Genomic DNA, 19539 nt, shown 5'->3' on the forward strand with positions numbered 1-19539 from the left:
TATGAAATCCGTGCATGTGATGATTCGTAGTTGATGTTGATGGTGGCAAACGAATTTGCTGCTTCATTTATCCAGAGTCATCATTGATTTCATATGTCGGTTGGTTTTACGGCTAATCTCAGGTAATTTAATATAATTTTAATTGTTTGAAAGATAAGGTAATGTATGATAAGCAATTCTATTTGAATAATAGGTTGGATTTAGCTTGAGAGTAAAGTAAATTGTCCTAGACGACAGAGTTCATCGTATCAAACAAGAAGGTAGCGTGTTGATAAGAAAAAGCCGACTGTTTTTTTACGTTGGTGGTATTACTGTGCTGCTTATCTGTTGCTGACTTTAAGATACAAGGGAATAATCAAGGTAAGGTATGTGAAGTTAGATATTAAGTTAGGGACGTGACGGGCATATTTATTTATAGTTGTGTGGTTAGGTTAAAGTTTTTAGGCATTTAGAAATTTCCAACATTTTGTTTTATCCCAGCAACCCTGTAAAATGCGTCCTGTCCTGTCATCTAACAGAGTGAACTTATTAGGATCATTACCCTAATTATTATTTTTTTAAAAATAGATACAAGGCCAGACAGACCTTCTGAACAACATTACAACCCACACGGATCAAATAAAATCATAAACTGGAGGAGGAGACGACAGAACCACGCCCGAAGCGTATGAAGGAAGTTGAAATGACCCTAAATCCAGAAATTGAAAAAGTGCTCCTCGCAGCAGTACCTCATCTGAATCCACCGCAGCCCACTACCCGGGTTTACAAGGATGAGTGTATGTATTGTTTCGACACACCGGTAAGATATGCGAATGGAGAAAGATTATAATACAATCGAAATATAATAATATAACGTGTCTTTAATTAATTCATAGGAAACAGAAACCGGCCTTTATGTTTGTCTCAAAACGTTCTGGGGTCTGGGGAAGGATTATGTAGACAAATATGTGGCGAAAACGGGAAACAGTGTGTTTCTTCATGTTCGGCGTATCAAACATAAGGTGACTGAGATTATTTTTTAAAAACTAAATTCTTGTAAAGGATTTTTTTTGTAGATGGTTTGGTGTGTGTATTAAATTTAAATTAAGTCATAATATTATGTGCAATTGCGTAGAAGGAGAAACCTGTCGGTGCACCAGATGCTACTACAGAGACGGCAAAAGTGGTTACCAGATTGGCAATTGGGATTGAGGGTGGTTTCGACCCAACTGCCAATGGCGTGGAGTATGAGATCGAAGAAATTAATTCGGTCGTCGTCTTTCCTGGCCATCATGTTATCCCCTTGCCTAATAGTAATCTTCACGAAAAGGTACATTGTTGCTACAACCTTTCATTTTTTTAACGAATGTTAACAATATTTTATTTGATTTAAGATTTTGGGAGTTGTTGCTGGCATCATTTCGGCAGAGTCTGCTAGGCGATCTGCTGAACTGGAAGCTATGTCCAATACTTGGGATGGCGAAGTTAGAGCCACGTCAAAGTATGCAATATAAAGGAATACAATTTTGAAATATTTAGTATTATTTGAAAACATTAAATACAATTCTGAACTATTGACAGACATTCTAATGACCTGCAACAACTTAACAATGAGAAAAAAGTTCCCCCCAAAGGATGGAAATGCGAACACGAGGGCTGCGATAAAGTGGAAAATCTGTGGTTGAATCTTACCGACGGTTCTATTCTTTGTGGGCGTAAAATGTTTGACGGAAGTGGAGGAAATAATCATGCACTCGAACATTATGCATCAGTTAGTAAGTGTAGTTATTTATTGCGGGAAGGCGCGAGATTGTGCGGAGATTATGTCTGAGCTAATTTCCTGAATGAAACTATATAACTTAATTTGAGTGTTATGTTGTATAGAATATCCTCTTGCTGTCAAGCTGGGCACCATAACTCCAGACGGTAATGCTGACGTATACTCTTATGATGAAGATGATATGGTAATCGACACTAAATTGGTCCAACATCTTGCACATTTTGGAATTAATGTTGCCGTGATGGAAAAGGTAAAATTTTAACGAGGACACAGAATGAATTTTTGGATGGATATTAAAATTAATTATAATTATTCTTGTTAGACTGAAAAATCTATGGCAGAGATGGAGATTGATTTGAATATGAAACATATCGGTGAAATAAATGCACTCACAGAATCAGGAAAAGCGTTGAAACCAATGAGAGGGCCTGGAATTACTGGAATAACCAATTTGGGAAATTCGTGCTATATGAATTCTCTTCTACAGGCTCTATTTAATATTCCTGAGTTTCAAGAGAGGTTTTCCAAGAATGCAGAAAAGTACTTTGAGTCAACTAATGATCCCATCAACGACTTTAATGTTCAAATGTAAGTTTAACAGTAATTATTTTGAGTTTCAAACAGATATTCTTTTAACAATAGTGAACTGTCTTTTACCAGGTCCAAATTATGCCTTGGTCTATTGTCTGGAAAATATTCTAAGAAGGTTGATGACGACGATAACTCTGATGCTCAATTAGGAATTTCACCCTACACCTTTAAAGCACTGGTTGGAAAAGGACATCCAGAGTTTTCGACCAAGAAGCAGCAAGATGTTCAAGAATTCTTCCTTCATATAATCAACACTCTGGAGAAATGCAGTCGTAGCGAGCCAAATCCTTCAAACTGTTTCAAATTTCAAGTTGAGGATAAAGTTCAATGCAACGAGACCAAATGTGTTCGGTATTCTCATCGTGCCGAGTACTGCCTGCCGCTATCCATCCCGATTGACTGCGCAACTAATAAGGAGGAATTTGCCCAGTATGAAAAGAAGAAGGCTGAAGCTTTGGCACAAAAGACGACATTGTAAGGAGAAGTCTTCTTTGTAATCAATGCGAAATATATATGCATAAAATTAGCTCCGATTCACTTTTTTTGCAATTAATATAGGTCTCCCGAAGAAACAGTGCGATTGACGATTCCAGTAGACGCTTGTTTGGAAGCATTTGTTAATCTTGAAACTTTGGATTCATTTTATAGTTGTGCAAGCAAGCGAGTTGGAACCGCAAGCAAGTAAGACTGGGGCTTAAAGCAAAATAATAAATGAATAATGCATCCCATTCACACTAAAAATTAATTTCATTTAGGTCCACTCGACTTGCCACTTTCCCCGATTACTTGGTTATCCAATTGAAGAAATTTTGCATGGGTCAGGATTGGACACCAAAGAAACTCGATGTTTCTGTTGATATGCCCCTCGAGTTGGACCTTTCTGCTCTCAAGGCTAAAGGATTACAACCCGACGAGGCTGAATTTCCTCCTGATACTGAACCCGATCACCAGCCACCCGTGGTAGCTATAGACGAAGCCGTAGTTGGCCAACTTATCGATATGGGATTCCATGCAAATGCATGCGTCCGAGCCGTCATCTCATCTGGAAATACTGGGGCTGAGAGCGCAATGAACTGGATCATGCAGCACGTATGATTTATTATTTATTATTAGTTGTACTACGGTATTGACATCGGCGTGGAGCTCTGCTTTGCTTATCAATTTGATAAATTATTTATTTAGATGGATGATCCAGATTTAAATTCTCCAGTCAAGATTAAAGGGAGAACGGATACGAAAAAGTTTGTGGCGAATGAAGAAGCAGTTCTTGCCATTCAAGGGATGGGATTCACTGCCCCACAAGCAAAATTAGCCTTACAAAATACGGACAATAATGTAGAACGAGCCGTGGATTGGATATTTTCTCATATGGAGGAGATTAACAATATTCCAGAACAGGGGGATAATTCCAACTGTGCGGCAGCAATGGAGGGAGTAGTGGAGGACAATAAAAGTACCGAGTTCACAGACGGACCTCCAAGTATGTCGATGACATATGACATTATATTTCAATTAAACTATTAACTTGATTCACGTTGAATGGATTCATTTTTTTCTTGCAGAATACAAATTGATTGGATTCGTCTCACACATGGGTCCCTCGTCCATGGTGGGTCACTACGTGGCTCACATTTGGAAGGATAATTGCTGGGTCTTATTCAACGACAATCGTGTAGCTGCATCCGAGAATTTACCAAAAGATTTGGGATACTTGTACTTTTACAGGAGGTCAAATTAACCAAGGTACTCTAATCATTCCTTCGTTGAGGGAATTATGATTATTATTCTTATCAAGTTAAGGGTTAAGATGTTAATTAGGTATTAAATTTTTGTATACTATTCCTATCAAGGAAAGAAAATTAGGATTGCACCCAACATAATATAAATAATTTTTGTCTAAATTTCTTAGGTTCCCAATAACTCTTTACTAATTATTCTTAATTGCTATTTTTCACGCTTGAGTGAGTTAAAATATTAAAATCATTATCAATTGATGGGTGATTATTATGAAAAATAAATATAAATGTGATTTCAATTCAAGTACTGCCTATCATTTCAAATTTATTCGAGATTGGATATCAACTACGTTTTCCGAATTATTATTACGTTGTGTTTTTACATTAACATTATTAAATAATTAATCTTTCTACTAGATTATAGGTGTCACGAAACTTTGAATAGACGGGCGTACTACTTGGCAGCAAGACCTTTCAAATCAGCGATACATTTTTTAAGATTTTCCTGCTCCGACTCTGCAGAAACGGCCTTCTTTACATTATCGATGATCCAATTGACCATATGCTTTTGTTGAATTCCCCTCTCGACCTGGAATAATAAATAATAATAATAATAGCAACAATGCCGATAAGAATTATCTATTGACTAAGATTTGCTTATGCATACATTTTGCTTCTCCACTTGGTAATCGAGGCGTTTCTTGACTTCACTAAAGACATTCATCATCCGCTCTCTATACGCGGCCTCAAGTTGAAGGGAGATGTTCTCACGCTTAACGTCAAATAAAACTTTGGACGCTTCTGCCGCGGCTTGTGATTTCTTTTCTTCCTCGATCCCCTGCTTCAAGGCCTTGATCTCGTTGTCCCTGCCAGAGTTCATTTCGTCCATATGGGCCTATTAACAATATTCAATTAGTTATGATTTAAGAATACATGCATTTTAAAGACACTTTTTTATGTACCTGCTGCTCTTTGTCTAGGTAAGCAGACACTTGCGGTCCAAATTTTTTGACTCCGTAGATAATCATAATGAAAAATGATACACCACCCCAAAACTCGTGCTCGAGGACCCAAATTTCCTTGCTGAAAATATTAAAAGATAAGAAACAAATCGAAACAAACATGAAATTAATCCATTGTCCAAATGCCGAAGAAGTAGTTAAATTAATATACCTGAGCACGTATGTGAGTAATCCTACTCCGAAAGCGTACGGTCCGGTGACTCCCGTCTGTAATTACATTAATTCATTATTCACAGGTCGTCAAAAGCATATTATCATGAACAGCAGTACGAGACTTACCTTGTTATAGAAAGCGGTGAACCATTCGTCAGGAACAAATCCGAATCGGACCTTTCCTGCATACATGGCACGCTTGGGACGGGGGAAGTTGACAAGGTCACGCTCAGGCCCTTCCTTGTACGGCATCTCCAAGGACTTTGACGTGAAGACGCATCTCGCAAGGAGGGCTGTGTTAATTTGTGGAGTTTGTTGCGCCACGCCATTCAAGGAGCTCAATTGCCCTAAAAATATTATGTGAAAAAATGTAATTTCAAAATACAACTTGAAAATCAAAACATAAGTTTGTAAAAGTCCTTGAGATGAGACCCCAGATAATTGGACAATCGCTTTGTAATAAATCAATCTAGCATAGGATAAAGCGAATATCATGATAACCTACTTACCCATGATACTGGCACTCGGTCGAACAAGTCTTGACAACATTTTTACTCCAAATTTTGAACAATTGTCCAGTTACTTCAGCCACCACACCCGATGTCGGCCTGCGTTTATGAAAATTAAAAATTAAAAATCTCATTTACCTCGTCACACTCACAACAGCAGATTTCAGATATCTGATAATTCAATAATTTGAAAATACTTGTTTATATTTTTCAAAAAAAGTTACAAATTAACAAAATACTTACCGAAATTGGAAAGAGAAAAATTCAGCCGAATTTAGAAGTTGGCTCGTGACGGGAATAGGACTTGGCGGAGATGGCGCTTGAGTCGTGTAATGGGAGTGTGAAGTTGGCGAATTTCTCCTTTTGCAAATTATATTTGCACTCTTATGTACTTATCCTAACCTGCTTTATGTACCTTATCCAAAAATGTATTATCAAATAATTTCCTCACGCTGGAACTTGTGCACTCGAATAATTGTATCGTCTCGTAAAGAGTTATCACAAATCACGTCACTACTGTTATTCGACGTTTCTTGTTGGTTTGTTAAGGATATGACACCCTCATCGATAAGCTGGCCCACAGCGTAGTTCATGAACATAAAAACTGCTACTGATCCAGCCAAGAAAACGATAACGATCATTTTCTCATATTTTAAAGTCCAGTCTCAAAATTATTATTTTATCACTCACTTCGGTATTTTTTCTCTCATCTGAAAACACGATGGGGAATTTGAGACTATGAGATTATGAGAAACTCATGAGAAACTTGAGACAATCGACTCTTGATCAATTTATAAAAATATTTTGTTGCAAATTTTCACTCAAACTTCCCAACTACACTCTGGATAAAGTTCGTAATTCGTAATTCGCATAGAAATTCTTATCAAGTTGCACTCGGTTTTATTTGTTTTGAAGTTATTAATACGTTCAATTTAATTATTATGCAATTTGCTGTCGGTATTACAACTATAAATTTCTATTATGGCCCTTGCTTGAATTGTTTTATTGTAGTAACTGCATGCACAAAGCTCTGGTTTAGTTTCTCATTTCGGTGTTACATCCACAATATTTAGTTCACCCCATTCAGATTTAATTTAATGTCGATTATTTGCTCAGAACAGATAACGCAAAAACGAAGGTGCTTTTTAACAGTTTACCGCATGTAAATATTAAGTTGAATCCTTGAAATCAAACTGTTCAAATTGCACCAACTAAAACTACACGAAATATTGAAATAACGTTACTGACGCTGACACGTCTGTAAATATGGGGAAAATAATGTTTTCAAATGAAATTTTGATAATATTGAGAACAATACGGATACGAGTCGAGTACATGAGAAAGTAATGACTAAAGTGCAAAATAATGTATGTATTCTAACTTACCGGATGGATGTTCTACATTTTGACGTGGTTGAGTAAAAAAATGTTTTATGTGATATGTCAAAGTTCTCATTCATATTTATGCTTACGACAATTATAATGCCTTCAAAGTATGTATGACAGATTAACAAAAAAATATGCATAGGAAATAATAACTCATACAATGGAGTTCTATTCTTTTAAATAATTTGCATGCACAATAAATGCTACATACAATCTAGACTTGTATTAATAACAAGTCTGGATTTTGATCAATTTTCAAACGAATAAAATTCATAATTTATTATCGGGTACTATTTTGTCATTTTTTATACGGTTTATGCATATCCAAATAAGCATTTTCTTCTAAAGGTGTAGCATCTTTTAGAAATTAAAATTTGCCAAAGTCAAATAACATCAATTGATTTATGATGACAGATCGCAAACGTTCTTCACCCAATTCATACCATCCAAATTCTTGACAAAGTTAGAAGCCGACAGAGCATAAAATACAGACAATCAGTAAATCGTGTATTTACATAATATTGCGTAACTGATCCTTAGCATGTGTTGGGGCTAAATGACGAACAAAGAGGTTTCTTAAAAAGACGAGGAAAGTGAAAGCGGGGTTTCCAGCCCTCGCTGCTAGGTTTCCTTTAGATTTTTTGTTTATTTTCTGTTTCCTGCTGGATAACTGGTCAAACATTCGAAATCCTCGAATTTCCGGTCCGACAGTAAAAATGGACCCGTTTCAACCACAGGATGTGGCCAACCTGGTCGTTCGTGAGTTTTTCTATTATTTGCCATATTTGTATTTTGACTGAAGGGTTTTGGTCCAAAACTTTTGGATAATAATGTTCTATTAATAATGTTCTACAGGGTTCCTTGCTGCTCATGGATGGGAAGAAACTGTAATGTCAATGATAAGGGAGATACCCTCCATGAAATATAATGTTCCTAAACGTCCTCCCAACGTATCCACTGCCGCATATCTCAAGCTCATAGCACGTCCTACGCCCATACCAACGTTAAGCGACTTACTCAACGACTATGGCAAATCCAAGATAATCGGTAAGTACCTCAATTTCCAAATCTCGTATATATTTTAAATTAATGTTTTTGATGACATTTGCAGTGCCCCAAATGATTCAACGACAAAATCCAGGAGGGAGTCCGTTGCGACAACAAGACGCATTAGTGACGCAACTCAAACAGTTGGGAGATATAATTAGTAGACCAGTTGCCCAAGGGCCGGCTCCGCAGGTTGTAAAAATTGATTTTGGAGTCAACACTGAGAGGAAGGGTTCGAGAGTTGTTGCGACGCAAACTGAGGACGAAGAATTTATAGAGGAAGAAGAGCAGGATCCTGTAGTAGCGGAAGTGCCGCTAATGTTTTACAATTCTCTCATGTCCGATCCGCAGAAATTGGCGAGTGTCATTAATGAACATTTGACTGATTCAGTCTCATCAAGTAAGTTTTAGCACTTGTCTATACGGACACTGCAGAGTGAAACTAATTGCAATATATTATCTATTGTAATTAATAATATTTTTTGTGTCGCAGAAGATGACGCTCTGCAAAAAGTTGGAGAATCTGAAATTGATAAGTTCATGTTTGACTTATTACGAGATGATGATTCCTGCTCTTTATCGACAATGTTACAGAGAAATGACGATTTAGGCCTCTCTAATTTATTAAATGATGATGTTGCCCCAAGTCCGCCCAAAAACTGTGCTACAAATAATACTCAGGAGCCTATGAATAGTAATTCACTCTCTACGACAAAGGTGTGTACTAAAGCTCTTTGCTTAATATAATATAAATATTGGTCTTTATTTATCAGTTTGTAAACTTTGTGCAGAACTTAAATAAGGAATCATCGACGACGCCATCCACCACTCTGGTGACTCCACGGCGAACTCAGCCTCCAAATCTAAATTCGATAACAAAATCCACCACCAACAGCAATCATTCTGCTACTCCTGTGCCTATGAAGCGAATTGTGCCAAAACCAGCACCGCTTGGAACCCCAAGGCCAAATCCCGTCTTTCAGCTTGGAGAGTCGCCAATTGCCGAGAAGGTTGTTCATCCAATAACTGGACGTCCATACACCGTGGTTTGCAATTTTCCAAAAGTATCTGATTGGGAGAGGTTGGGAAGACGATCAATTATACCAAGAGTAGAAACACTTCCTCCGCCACCACCCGCATTGATCACAGAACCTATCTCGCCGGCTAAATCACCTAGTAAATCTGCTTATCAGACCCCGATTGACAAACCTAGTACCGCTAGTTCCAATGATGAGAGAGGGGATAACAACGCACAGATAACAGTGAACAACAGTGGAGCAGAAGTCACTCCGATTTTAGCCGATTTGTGTACCACCACGCCAGCGGCCCCTTCATCAACGTCTGATACAACCAGTAAGAAACGTAGTCCACGATTCCTCGGTCTGGTTTCATCTGCTCAGAAAATCTTAGCAACAACTACCCACTCAAGTTTGTACAGGAAAAGTTTCAGCACTCCCAGAAAAAAACACGTGAGAAGTCTCTTTTTCAACACTCCGCCACCCAGTACTAAAGATGACCACCAAACGTTGCATGCAAATCCCTTACCGATACCCCACAACGTTGCCACTCCCGACTCAACCTCGGTGAACAGGACTCAAAATAATGTGCATGGTGTTTCTCATTCGCTTCCGCTTAAACGAAAATCCACGGGCACATCTCCCCATGGACAGTCATTCAAAAAGCGCCTTCAGTGGAATGAAGAGGATTTGTACAAAAGTTCAGCTTTTCCTGACAGAAACTTTGGCTCGATGCAACTTAGCAAAAACATGATGGAGTCGGCCAAGAAAATTGTAAGCCCTGAACATCTGAACGTGTCCAAACAAAGTGTCTCACGTGGTGTAGATCCAAGCCTGTTCGATATATCAGAAGAACGCTCAGAATCCAGCTTTGAGTCTTCACGAGAAATATTAAGTAACGAAGTTGAAGATAACCCACCCCCAGAACCTCCAGAATCCGGCCTTAAGGTGCACTCAATCTCAGGAAATGATATGACCATGTTAGATTCTGAAAGGAGCTTGGAGGAAGGAGAGTGTAATGACGACGATGATGAATGCCAAGTAACCGCAATTCCATCACAAGCAGGCACTACCGCTTTGATTACACCACCTGTCCCAGTATCATCCCCACCTCAGGAATTTCAAATTCTTGAAAATCCACCCACACCTGCAGTGGAGGTGGAAGTTAGCACAACAAAGGAACCTGCGACATTATTGGAAACATTGACCTCACCGTTAAAAATCTCCAAGTCCAAGAAGGTGGCTAAACAGTCGACGAGCTCAATATTAGACAAGAAGGACGATAAACAGAAACAAAGTAAGAACAAGAAGGCGAAGGTCCAGGGTAAGAAAAAAATGAACAATAGTAGCAACTACAATCGGGAACTAGTTTCTCAACTGTTTGGATCCGAACAATCTTCCTCTTCTTCCCCAGAAGAAGAAGTCAGACGTAATGTAAAGAGGAAGCAGGGTTCTGTTGCTAGAAAAAAATCAATCGCTGGGAATATTGGTAGTCCAACTCGGTCCAAAGTACTCTCACCTGTGTGTCGACGTTCGCCACGAGTGTCTCAAAAGGAGAAACAACAAACGACTGTTAAACCTTCTCCCATGAAGAGTCGCAAGTCCCAAGAAGTAACCCCAAAAGCTCTCGTTGCATTGAAACCAACTCGTAAATCAAAGTCGCCCTCCAATCCTGTTGCTTGTACCCGTAAGTCGCGTGCTGTAGATGTCATAGCTGCCAAAACGGTGGCCGACTCAGCCGTACCCTTGGGTAGACCTAGTCTCAGTCCGAAGAAGAAAAAAGATCTACCCAGGAAATCGCACAGTTCGTGCGCATCCCAAACTGAAAGAATCAAATCTCCCCCTACCCTTCCTCCTTCTACAATAGCTACAGCAAAGGAAACCACCTTAACCAATTCCAATCTTGAACCTGTGGACATGTCGCTCCCCACCGCAAGCAGTAGTAACAGTCCCTCAAAAATTGCCAATCAAGGTTTAGATGGCGGAATGAGATTGACATCCGATGTGATGACCATCCATACGATGAACATAGTTCAGGCAACTCCCGTGAAGGATCCATCACTGCATCCGTTTCAAATAATGCCAGCCCCAATCGGGTTTCCAGACCCGACGCCGGTAAAAAATAGTCTGGATCCCACAGACTTGGATTCTCGATCTCAATTTTCCGCGTTGATCACTCCGTTGAAGACTGTTGGCCAGGCGCAGATCACTTCGCCCTTTCTTGGCCTTCCCCCAACACCACGTTATATACCCCATGACATAGAAACGAATTCGAATTCAAACTCCAACTTTGGGATTTTCCGATCAACGAGTGATCATCATAATACCTTGTTTCGGTGTGGGGATGATGGGAGCAACAGCGGGCTTAATACGCCCTTCAAACTAGGGCCCCCACCAACTCCAGGAAAATCTATCTTCTTTGACGAACGAAGTCAGGGGGCCATAATGCTCAGAGCGATAACCACGACGACGACATTGAACCAAGATTCTTCTGGTGGTAGCGGTGATGTTTTAAAACCAACAGGCCGAGGTGCTGTTGAGGCGACGTTGGACTTGTCGCCGCCCATTCCTCCTCACCGAATGGCTGCCAAAGTGCTTCTTTCTATGTCGACGACGACAGTAATCAAGCCAAAGGAAGTGGCTCAAGTTCCTTCCCATGTTTCAATTAACAGGAGGAGTCCTATGGTCATCGTTGGCAATCCGTGAGTACTTACATAATTAATATCAGAAATTGCATTTTTCTGAAAATGAAATGGTTTAAATAGGACTATGGGAACTTTGTCATGCAAACCGATCGCCTCTGCTGCTCCGATTCCGTTGAATTTTACCCGCAGAGATGCTCCCGTCCAATTTCAAATTCCAAAAAATGTTCCACGGAAAATATCACCGGTCGCTGCTCCTGTCCCGAAACCGATACGGAGTAAAGGATTCGTAGAAGATTTGTCAAAGGATGGTTCACCACTTCCACAAGTGGTAGTGCACACCCCTCAACCTGAAGTAGTACCAGTTAGTCCGATAGTAGTACCAGAAGTGACACCTACGACCAACTCCACCAGAGGTGAAGCTGGGAATAATAACGAAAATACACCAAGAGAGTTTGGAGCAGACCATTCATCTCGCACTCGTCTAAAGAAAGTCATTAACTTCAGTGTCAATGATACAAGGAAGTGTTTAGTAGCGTCGGATGAGAAGAGGTTACTTTTATCGTCCATTCCCTCAAATTTGAATGATGGGCAACTACCAACCCGAAGCACTAATAATAGCGTCTCATCTGAATCCGCTATGAAACTTTCGACTTGTCCTGACCAACCAAAAAACAAAAATAAGCCACTTGTTTTGGTATGTACATTTTTGTGAACAAGGTTTAAAATGAAATTATATCCTAATTTTAGGATTTAAATAATTATAGCCCACCGCTCTTGGAAATGCGTTGAAGAAGACGGATTTCAGTCATTTTTTGAAGACCATACACAAGTCTGTGCAAAAACCTACAGTACTGGAGCCTAAATCAAAACCATAAGTTACGTAAATTGATTTCTTTCGAGTTAAAATAATGCAAGCTGCGTGCATTTATAAAACCCACAATGCAGACTTAATATGCACAAGTCAGTGATTTTCTTATTATCTTTATTATAAATGTTAGGTTTTAAACCCAGTGAGGCTCCCTTAGGCAATATTTTATAAAGATGAATTTTCTATATCAATTTCATGTTGCAAAATTTTACAGACAGATATATGAAACCAGTCTTTCTCTGCAAATTATTAACTAGTCACAAGCTATGTTCTGGTTTTATTTGATAACTGTTAAAGTGTAATCCTGTGAGTATTTCGTATTCAATAATAATCTCGAGTTGTATTGTGTGAATGGATTAGGTTATACAGAGAATATGTTATTTTGTTATTAATTGTCAATAAATACACAAATGAGCAGTGTTTCTAGTTCTGGCTGATTTTAATTTTATTATAAAACTCTTCTGCTCTGCATAATATTCGCTAGTTTATAAAATTAAAAGCTGACACTACTGACATAAATTAGCATACATAGTAATACAATACGTATTTCCATATTTCTGTCATCTCGTCAGATAACTCACCGTGACTCAAAGTTCTAATTTATGCTTTTGAAAATTATAATCCAAACTTGTCGAGTCTGTAATTCTAATTTTTGTTCCCCTGGATTTCGATCAATTTTCGAACGAATAAAATTCACAATTTACAATCAGACCAGGATGAATCAATTCGTTTCCTCTTAGGGTGCGGCCGTAACTCAGTCAACGAATAAATTTTTAATTATTTGCTAATTTGGTGGATTTTGCCAATCACTGACCATGAAGCCCGAGTCAGGGGAGTAGTAGTTAACGATAAATTCGATACCAAATGCACTACATATTTTATTGTATTCTGATTATTCTGAGGATGAATTGGACCATTTACTCTCGACGAAAATTTTATTAAATTATTGTCCTATTTTTAATTGATGACTAATTACTCTATTTTGCATAAAAATATTTTTACGTACACATTTATATTTATTATTCAGAATAATTTATTCTTTCGAGTTTCGAGGCGTGCCATACAACGTGTTAACATTTTTACCAAAATTTGTATGGGCTTCAGTTTCAGGCCGTGAGCGAGAATTTCCATTTTTTCGTGACATTTTTCTCGCGAGGGAGATAAATACAGATTCTCGCTTACGGATTCCATCAGAATTTCGCTTAAACTTAAAATGCGTGGGCATGAAGTGGTTTTTTCCGATTTTGACCGGACCAATTTTAAATTGTTCATACAAGGAAATTAGCGGAAGTCTTCAGTTGTACCAAAATCAGCCAAAGTCAAGATTTTTTTTAATGCTGCAAATTTTTACAATTTTGACCCGACTTCAAAAGTGAAAGAACCTTTTTGCACACAATTACATTGTGCAAAAATAAAGCTCAACTTTTCAGAAACTTTTAATTTTTCAAAAATTTCTGGTTTGTTACATTTTTAAAAATTTTAAAAATTTATCATAATTTAAAAATATGTGCGAGGGAAAAAACTACGTCACGCCCACGAATTTTAAGCTTAAACAAAATTATGATGGAATCTGAGAATCTGTACTTTCCTTCCTCGCGAGAAAAATTTCACGGTACTAGTAAAAATGAAAATTCTCGCTCACGGATCCCGTCATAATTTCGTTTAAACTGAGCATTATGAAAAATCCTTGACACGTGTTTAATGATTTATCTAATGCTACATAATTTTAGTGGTTTCGTCAAAATCGGAGCGAGACCGCTGGCGTTATCGTTAAATGTTATTGTTAAATGACCCCCACCGACCAACCACTTGACCAATCATGCCCAATGTAGATTGAATATTTAGCATTGGAATACTGATTTTTCAAAATCGTCATATCGAGCTGAAATGTTGCTTACGTGTCTTAATGGAAGAATATGGAATGAAATTGGTAAAAATTTTATCTGGAGCGACTCTATGGGGTGACGGGTGAACCATCCAGATTTTTAGAAATTGCTTTAAAAACATGAAATCCGGCATGGTGATAATTAAATGAATGAATATGAAGTTAAAGGTGAGCGAAGTGCAACCAGAGTGACCCTGGAGGCTGACCCATATCGTTTTGAAAAGTTGTTTCCATCTGAAATTTGGTATGGGGGATAAAAACAACTTCTCCATAGCACACCCAGCTTTGGAAGTTCAAAAGGTTTTTATGCCAAGTAATAGAAAATCTAACAAACATTTAATTATCCAAAACAAGGAGTTCGGTAATATTATGTCGGTCAATTCAGAGAAAAATTTAGAGCTCTAACTCGAAGGACCCTGTCCCTGACTTGGCTATATGGAGTCTGCCTGCACTGTTTTTATTGTGTATTTTAATTTATTATTTAATTTAGAAATTACGTAGTACTAACGTAGAACTACGGTAGTAAAATTGTAACGCACAAGCAGTTTACGTAAGAATCTGTGCAATTTATGAACAGACGGACAGACAGACACATGGATACACAAGGCTGGATATTATAATATCCAGCTTTTCAAAAAATGAAATTTTCCATTTTTTCCGAGTTACGGCCGAACCCAGAAACACCGGCGTAGCCGTTAGTGATTGAAGAATCCTGCAATCAGACACTATTTTTGGCTTATTTCACCCAGTATGTCCAACCAAATAAGAATTCTCAACCGAAATGGGACGAAATTTCGCAACCCGAATAACAGTAGTAATTGATCTATAATGGCAGATCGCAAACATTCTCCCCTCAATTCATATCGCCCAAAATTTCGACGACATCATCCCCACGCACATTCTCGCCCACGCCACCTCGATCACGAGAGGACTTCACCTCCCAAACTACGTGCCCGACCGGATATCGCAGTTCATCTCGACAGTCCAAAGGGATCCAATGAAGTCTTGGTCGTGGACGTTTTTGACGGTGCCAACGGAGGAAAAGAAGGTCACACTTCGGTCGCAATTTACTCCACAAACCCAACAGCAGGATTACCAGCTCCACAACAAATCACAAAAACAGTCCCAACCCAACGCCCACCGATAAAAAGATCTTCAAAGCCAAGATCGAAATCCGAATCTGACAATGTTTCCCAAACCAAAGGGGATTCGGCTTTTTTTGACCCTTCAGATTTTTTCTTGATGACGAGCAGGGACGACATCCTCTACCAGTGGGGGTCGAATGACGTGGACACCCAAGAAGTCGCGAGTGACACCCTCGATTTAGACAGAATCATGCCAGCGGCCCCGTTTCTACTCAATTTTAGTCATTACGACGAAAAGGACATTGCTCTACATGTCGGACTCAGAAGAAAGCATGGCCGTCGTGTCGTCGTAAAAAATTATTCGCCCACTTTCATACCGCCATGCACGGACGATTACAATCGCGAATTTTTCCGCTACCTTAAAACCAAAGAAAATCTGGAAACGCTGAAATTTATTCTTGAAATTTACATCGATGATGATCCCTTACAATATAAGTGTTTTGATGAAGATTTAACTACGTCCACGTCAAGTAGGCCCTTTGATTCTGGGGAGATTCTTGAGAATAGCGATTTTCCTGTGATTCGTAGCAATTTTGCCACATTCTGGGCCACTAAAACCATTCCAAACAAGCTCACATTTATCCACGTCGAGTTACCCGGACTTTCCGCGTTCTATCTGAATGACTGGAAACGCTTCTTGGAACTCCAGACTCGATTAGTGACGCTCATTTGTTCTTTTGGCTCAGTATTGTGGACCTTTTACAAAAATGTGATACCAAAGAATGAAAAGACGCTGGAAAAAGTTGTGCTCAGACGACTGATCAGTTATGATGTTCGAAATCAAAGGCATGTTCCGCTAGATTTCGGAATTTTTGAGAAATGCGAGCAGCTCAATTATCTAAAGGTGTGCATAACATCATAAATTAGTCAATATTTCCAGTAATTTGTGTAATGATGCCGTATCTTGAATCAGATTACTGGCGGAGGGTACAAGGAACGTTGGGGAGAGTGGGTAACTCTTGGGCAAGAAAATGACCAAGAAGAAATCCTTCTCAATGTCAACTTGGATCTAATTCCGCTCGAAAATTTGTTAGAGTTCCACTATTGCCGGATGAGCATTAACAAAACCAGGCTTCAAGAGTTGGCCATCGCGTGTCAAGATAAAAAATTGCGACTCATTTGCTGTAATTGTCCAGATCGTGAATTTACGGATGGAGACTGGCCAATAGACAGCAGTGATCAGTCTGCAGAGTCTGACAAAGCGTGGGAAATAGAAGACATGGCGACAACGATTGAGCTCGGTAGGAAGATTTTATTTTGATAACTTCTTGTATGGATAATGCACTTATGAATTCCTATAGCCATGCAATTCGGGGGACATTCCACGTCACGTCGACACATTGAATATTACAGGAAGCAACAACAGCAGAAACAGTATTTGATCACGTTCCTCCTTATCCTCTGCACCCTTGCATTTTTAGGAATGACAGCGGCTGTTATTGTGGCGATTGCATATTCCAACAAAGGAAGGCATGACAGAATGTAGCCCCATCGTATGCAGGCGTGTTTGTCCTGCAAATCAAAATTTAAAGTTAATTATAAACAGCTATGTTAAATATCTATCACCCTTTCATTAAATGTGTGTCCGATATCCAATAAATGTCCGATAATGATGAATGATTATGTGTGATTACAATTACTAATATGTAATTATTATGAAACAACATGGGTGGGCAAGACGAGGGCAATACATCTTCAAAATACTTTGAGATACTCAAAATCATGGTTCAAGATACGATAAAAAATTAAACCACTTGTAATTTATTGTATGAAAGATATATAATTTTGCAGCAAAGTTTATTAACGATACGAACTCAAGACATACAAGGAAAGTTTATGCCTTTTATCAATTTTTTAATGGAAAATTATAAACACCTGCTATAAAATATAAACGGCACTTTGTTGGTTTGGGGAAACCCGATTTATTTACTAATCAGTTATTAATTGTTATGTTAATTTGTGTAGCTGTTGTAGATAATGATTATCTACAACTTGTTACGCATCCAGTGATAAACAATCACAATGGTATCCTAAAAACATTCAAACTTAGAAAAATACAAATAATGTTATATTTTAGATCATATCAGACGAATTGATTTAAAACCCCCAATGCCTGCAAGTCTTACATGCTGAGATTTTTACTACACATCACAAAAGCTCTCATCCTCAGTTCATTCACGTGTCAAGCCACTACACTACAGTGATCATATCTTGCCCACCCTTGGAATAAATCGACCCCATCATTACCGACAACAGATATCTCAATTACATAGTTTCTGAGCTTTACTTCTGCCTCGCATGACAATTGCATAATTGACTGAATTCCAATAATAACTTTGAACAATCTCGCATCCCTCACTCAATCAGAGATCAGATAATGAAAAAAATGTAACATTACTCAATAATAAGTTAAACACTTGAAATTTGCAATAAATACTCTTTTATTTTACACCAAAAATTTGCAGTCGTCGAGTGAAATCTGTTAACCAAGACTTCATTCAATTACACAAAGCAAAATGTTCAAGTCCTTCACAATTCTGGCATTGCTCGGAGCCTTGCACGGTTCCCTGGGTCTGGTCCCCATTTACGTGGACCTCATCCCCATGTCGAACGCAAATCGGCCTGGGACCGCGCTATCGGGGACGCGCTACATCACCGTCCACAACACGGCGAACACGTCCCCAGGCGCAAATGCACGAGCACATGCTAATTACGTGAAAAATCCTACCACCGACGTCTCATGGCATTTCACCGTCGATGACCACGAAATTTATCAGCATCTTCCCACCAACGAAGTTGGTTGTAAGTTGGAAACAATTTATTATCTTCTAGAATTTGGAAATTTTTAGCCCAATTCTGAATTTTAAATTGTTCAGGGCATGCGGGCACCTCTGCCGGAAATGCTCAATCAGTGGGGATCGAGATCTGTGAAAATTCTGATGGAAATTTTAATACTGCTGTTCGAAATTCACAAGAGCTCGTAGCCAAGTTAATGGGAGATTTGAACGTTCCGGTAAAAACAAAAATTTAATTGATAATTAATTAAAGCTTTGAGCTAAATGGTTTTTAATTGTGTGACCAGTTGTCACGCGTAGTCACTCATCAATCCTGGTCAGGGAAGAACTGTCCCAGTCGACTCCTTGGAACTTGGGCTGATTATCTGAATGGAATTGGTGGTGGAGATCGTAAGAGCTAAATGCAAACTACAATTTTACTTAATTTTCATAATTTTCGGAGTTTAAAATTAATTCATAAATTCTTGCACAGCGAGCAAGTGTTATGGAACCGTCACTGCGTCTGGTGGTCTCAACGTGCGTCAACTTCCAGATGCCAGTAGTCCAATTGTTGGGGCACTTGCGGAGGGATCTTATGTTCAGTTGATGGGTAAGTTGTGACCTAATTTTAAATGTGAGATTTGTTACTAAATCAATATTTTTGGATTTACAACTTGTGCAGGTCGTGCCACTGGGACACCCGTGAGTGGAAACTCATACTGGTTCCAGGTAAGATTAACAAACTAAAATGTACATATGAAATTAGGTCAAATCATTTCTTTCAAACTGTTTTTGAATTAATTTATTTATAGGTTGGTGCAGGATATGCTTCGGCGTATTACATCAATGTCTCCTCAGGATCTAACCAATTGTGGTGCACAAATTAATCACCCACAAATTGATGATGACAATAATAATTTGAATAATTTGCCAAATATGCACACTCGTACATTATTATTATGTAGTTGCCAAAAAATTAAAAATAAAATATGAACATTATTCCT

The 19539-nt window shown here is 38.6% G+C and overlaps 5 protein-coding genes across 6 annotated transcripts; 4 read left to right on the forward strand and 1 right to left on the reverse strand.

The window, feature by feature from the left end:
• The first annotated feature begins 3 nt into the window (after positions 1-3).
• LOC110842947 (ubiquitin carboxyl-terminal hydrolase 5) lies at positions 4-4390 on the forward strand. Of its 2 annotated transcripts, none has more exons than XM_022088827.2 (14): positions 4-122; positions 194-365; positions 568-799; positions 876-1001; positions 1115-1309; positions 1374-1480; positions 1561-1754; positions 1864-2009; positions 2082-2347; positions 2420-2824; positions 2909-3031; positions 3106-3439; positions 3533-3830; positions 3913-4390. In XM_022088827.2, the coding sequence occupies exons 3-14, from the start codon at positions 668-670 to the stop codon at positions 4086-4088; spliced, it is 2502 nt and encodes an 833-aa protein (XP_021944519.1). In that variant the 5' UTR covers positions 4-122; positions 194-365; positions 568-667; the 3' UTR covers positions 4089-4390. The 2 variants fall into 2 exon arrangements, with proteins under 2 accessions (XP_021944519.1, XP_021944518.1); XM_022088826.2 differs by having other exon boundaries at positions 194-360.
• Position 4391: 1 nt separating this feature from the next.
• Positions 4392-6171, reverse strand: LOC110842948 (ATP synthase subunit b, mitochondrial). Its single transcript, XM_022088828.2, has 7 exons — positions 6014-6171; positions 5771-5869; positions 5388-5608; positions 5260-5315; positions 5049-5169; positions 4754-4981; positions 4392-4675 (listed from the first exon to the last, which is right to left on the reverse strand). Exons 2-7 carry the CDS (start codon positions 5808-5810, stop codon positions 4541-4543), a joined length of 801 nt encoding a protein of 266 aa, XP_021944520.1. The 5' UTR covers positions 5811-5869; positions 6014-6171; the 3' UTR covers positions 4392-4540.
• Positions 6172-7729: 1558 nt separating this feature from the next.
• On the forward strand, positions 7730-13157 carry LOC110844141 (mucin-5AC). Its single transcript, XM_022090273.2, has 7 exons — positions 7730-7914; positions 8011-8202; positions 8267-8602; positions 8696-8919; positions 8994-11920; positions 11984-12557; positions 12628-13157. Exons 1-7 carry the CDS (start codon positions 7872-7874, stop codon positions 12736-12738), a joined length of 4407 nt encoding a protein of 1468 aa, XP_021945965.2. The 5' UTR covers positions 7730-7871; the 3' UTR covers positions 12739-13157.
• A 2287-nt stretch (positions 13158-15444) lies between these two features.
• Positions 15445-17323, forward strand: LOC118434692. Its single transcript, XM_035848773.1, has 3 exons — positions 15445-16605; positions 16675-17002; positions 17063-17323. Exons 1-3 carry the CDS (start codon positions 15445-15447, stop codon positions 17245-17247), a joined length of 1674 nt encoding a protein of 557 aa, XP_035704666.1. The 3' UTR covers positions 17248-17323.
• An 878-nt stretch (positions 17324-18201) lies between these two features.
• On the forward strand, positions 18202-19534 carry LOC110844164 (N-acetylmuramoyl-L-alanine amidase CwlH). Its single transcript, XM_022090298.2, has 6 exons — positions 18202-18563; positions 18638-18774; positions 18844-18946; positions 19029-19145; positions 19218-19264; positions 19348-19534. The coding sequence occupies exons 1-6, from the start codon at positions 18278-18280 to the stop codon at positions 19420-19422; spliced, it is 765 nt and encodes a 254-aa protein (XP_021945990.1). The 5' UTR covers positions 18202-18277; the 3' UTR covers positions 19423-19534.
• Positions 19535-19539: the final 5 nt, after the last annotated feature.

The sequence above is a fragment of the Folsomia candida genome, unplaced genomic scaffold, assembly GCF_002217175.1.
Source record: "Folsomia candida strain VU population unplaced genomic scaffold, ASM221717v1 Fcan01_Sc002, whole genome shotgun sequence".
Taxonomy (NCBI): domain Eukaryota; kingdom Metazoa; phylum Arthropoda; class Collembola; order Entomobryomorpha; family Isotomidae; genus Folsomia; species Folsomia candida.

Excerpts from the sequence above, each read along its gene's own strand:
- LOC110844141 (XM_022090273.2), top strand. The coding sequence starts at position 7,872 with ATGGACCCGTTTCAACCACAGGATGTGGCCAACCTGGTCGTTC. Across the intron at positions 7,915-8,010 it reads TGTGGCCAACCTGGTCGTTC|GGTTCCTTGCTGCTCATGGA; the intron begins GTGAGTTTTTCT and ends AATGTTCTACAG. Across the intron at positions 8,603-8,695 it reads GACTGATTCAGTCTCATCAA|AAGATGACGCTCTGCAAAAA; the intron begins GTAAGTTTTAGC and ends TTTGTGTCGCAG.
- LOC118434692 (XM_035848773.1), top strand. The coding sequence starts at position 15,445 with ATGGCAGATCGCAAACATTCTCCCCTCAATTCATATCGCCCAAAATTT. Across the intron at positions 16,606-16,674 it reads AGCAGCTCAATTATCTAAAG|ATTACTGGCGGAGGGTACAA; the intron begins GTGTGCATAACA and ends ATCTTGAATCAG. Across the intron at positions 17,003-17,062 it reads GGCGACAACGATTGAGCTCG|CCATGCAATTCGGGGGACAT; the intron begins GTAGGAAGATTT and ends GAATTCCTATAG.
- LOC110842947 (XM_022088827.2), top strand. The coding sequence starts at position 668 with ATGAAGGAAGTTGAAATGACCCTAAATCCAGAAATTGAAAAAGTGCTC. Across the intron at positions 800-875 it reads TGTATTGTTTCGACACACCG|GAAACAGAAACCGGCCTTTA; the intron begins GTAAGATATGCG and ends ATTAATTCATAG. Across the intron at positions 1,002-1,114 it reads TTCGGCGTATCAAACATAAG|AAGGAGAAACCTGTCGGTGC; the intron begins GTGACTGAGATT and ends GCAATTGCGTAG.
- LOC110844164 (XM_022090298.2), top strand. The coding sequence starts at position 18,278 with ATGTTCAAGTCCTTCACAATTCTGGCATTGCTCGGAGCCTTGCACGGT. Across the intron at positions 19,146-19,217 it reads ATCTTATGTTCAGTTGATGG|GTCGTGCCACTGGGACACCC; the intron begins GTAAGTTGTGAC and ends CAACTTGTGCAG. Across the intron at positions 19,265-19,347 it reads GAAACTCATACTGGTTCCAG|GTTGGTGCAGGATATGCTTC; the intron begins GTAAGATTAACA and ends ATTTATTTATAG.
- LOC110842948 (XM_022088828.2), bottom strand. The coding sequence starts at position 5,810 with ATGTTGTCAAGACTTGTTCGACCGAGTGCCAGTATCATGG. Across the intron at positions 5,609-5,770 it reads ACCGAGTGCCAGTATCATGG|GGCAATTGAGCTCCTTGAAT; the intron begins GTAAGTAGGTTA and ends TAATATTTTTAG. Across the intron at positions 5,316-5,387 it reads TCACCGCTTTCTATAACAAG|ACGGGAGTCACCGGACCGTA; the intron begins GTAAGTCTCGTA and ends ATGTAATTACAG.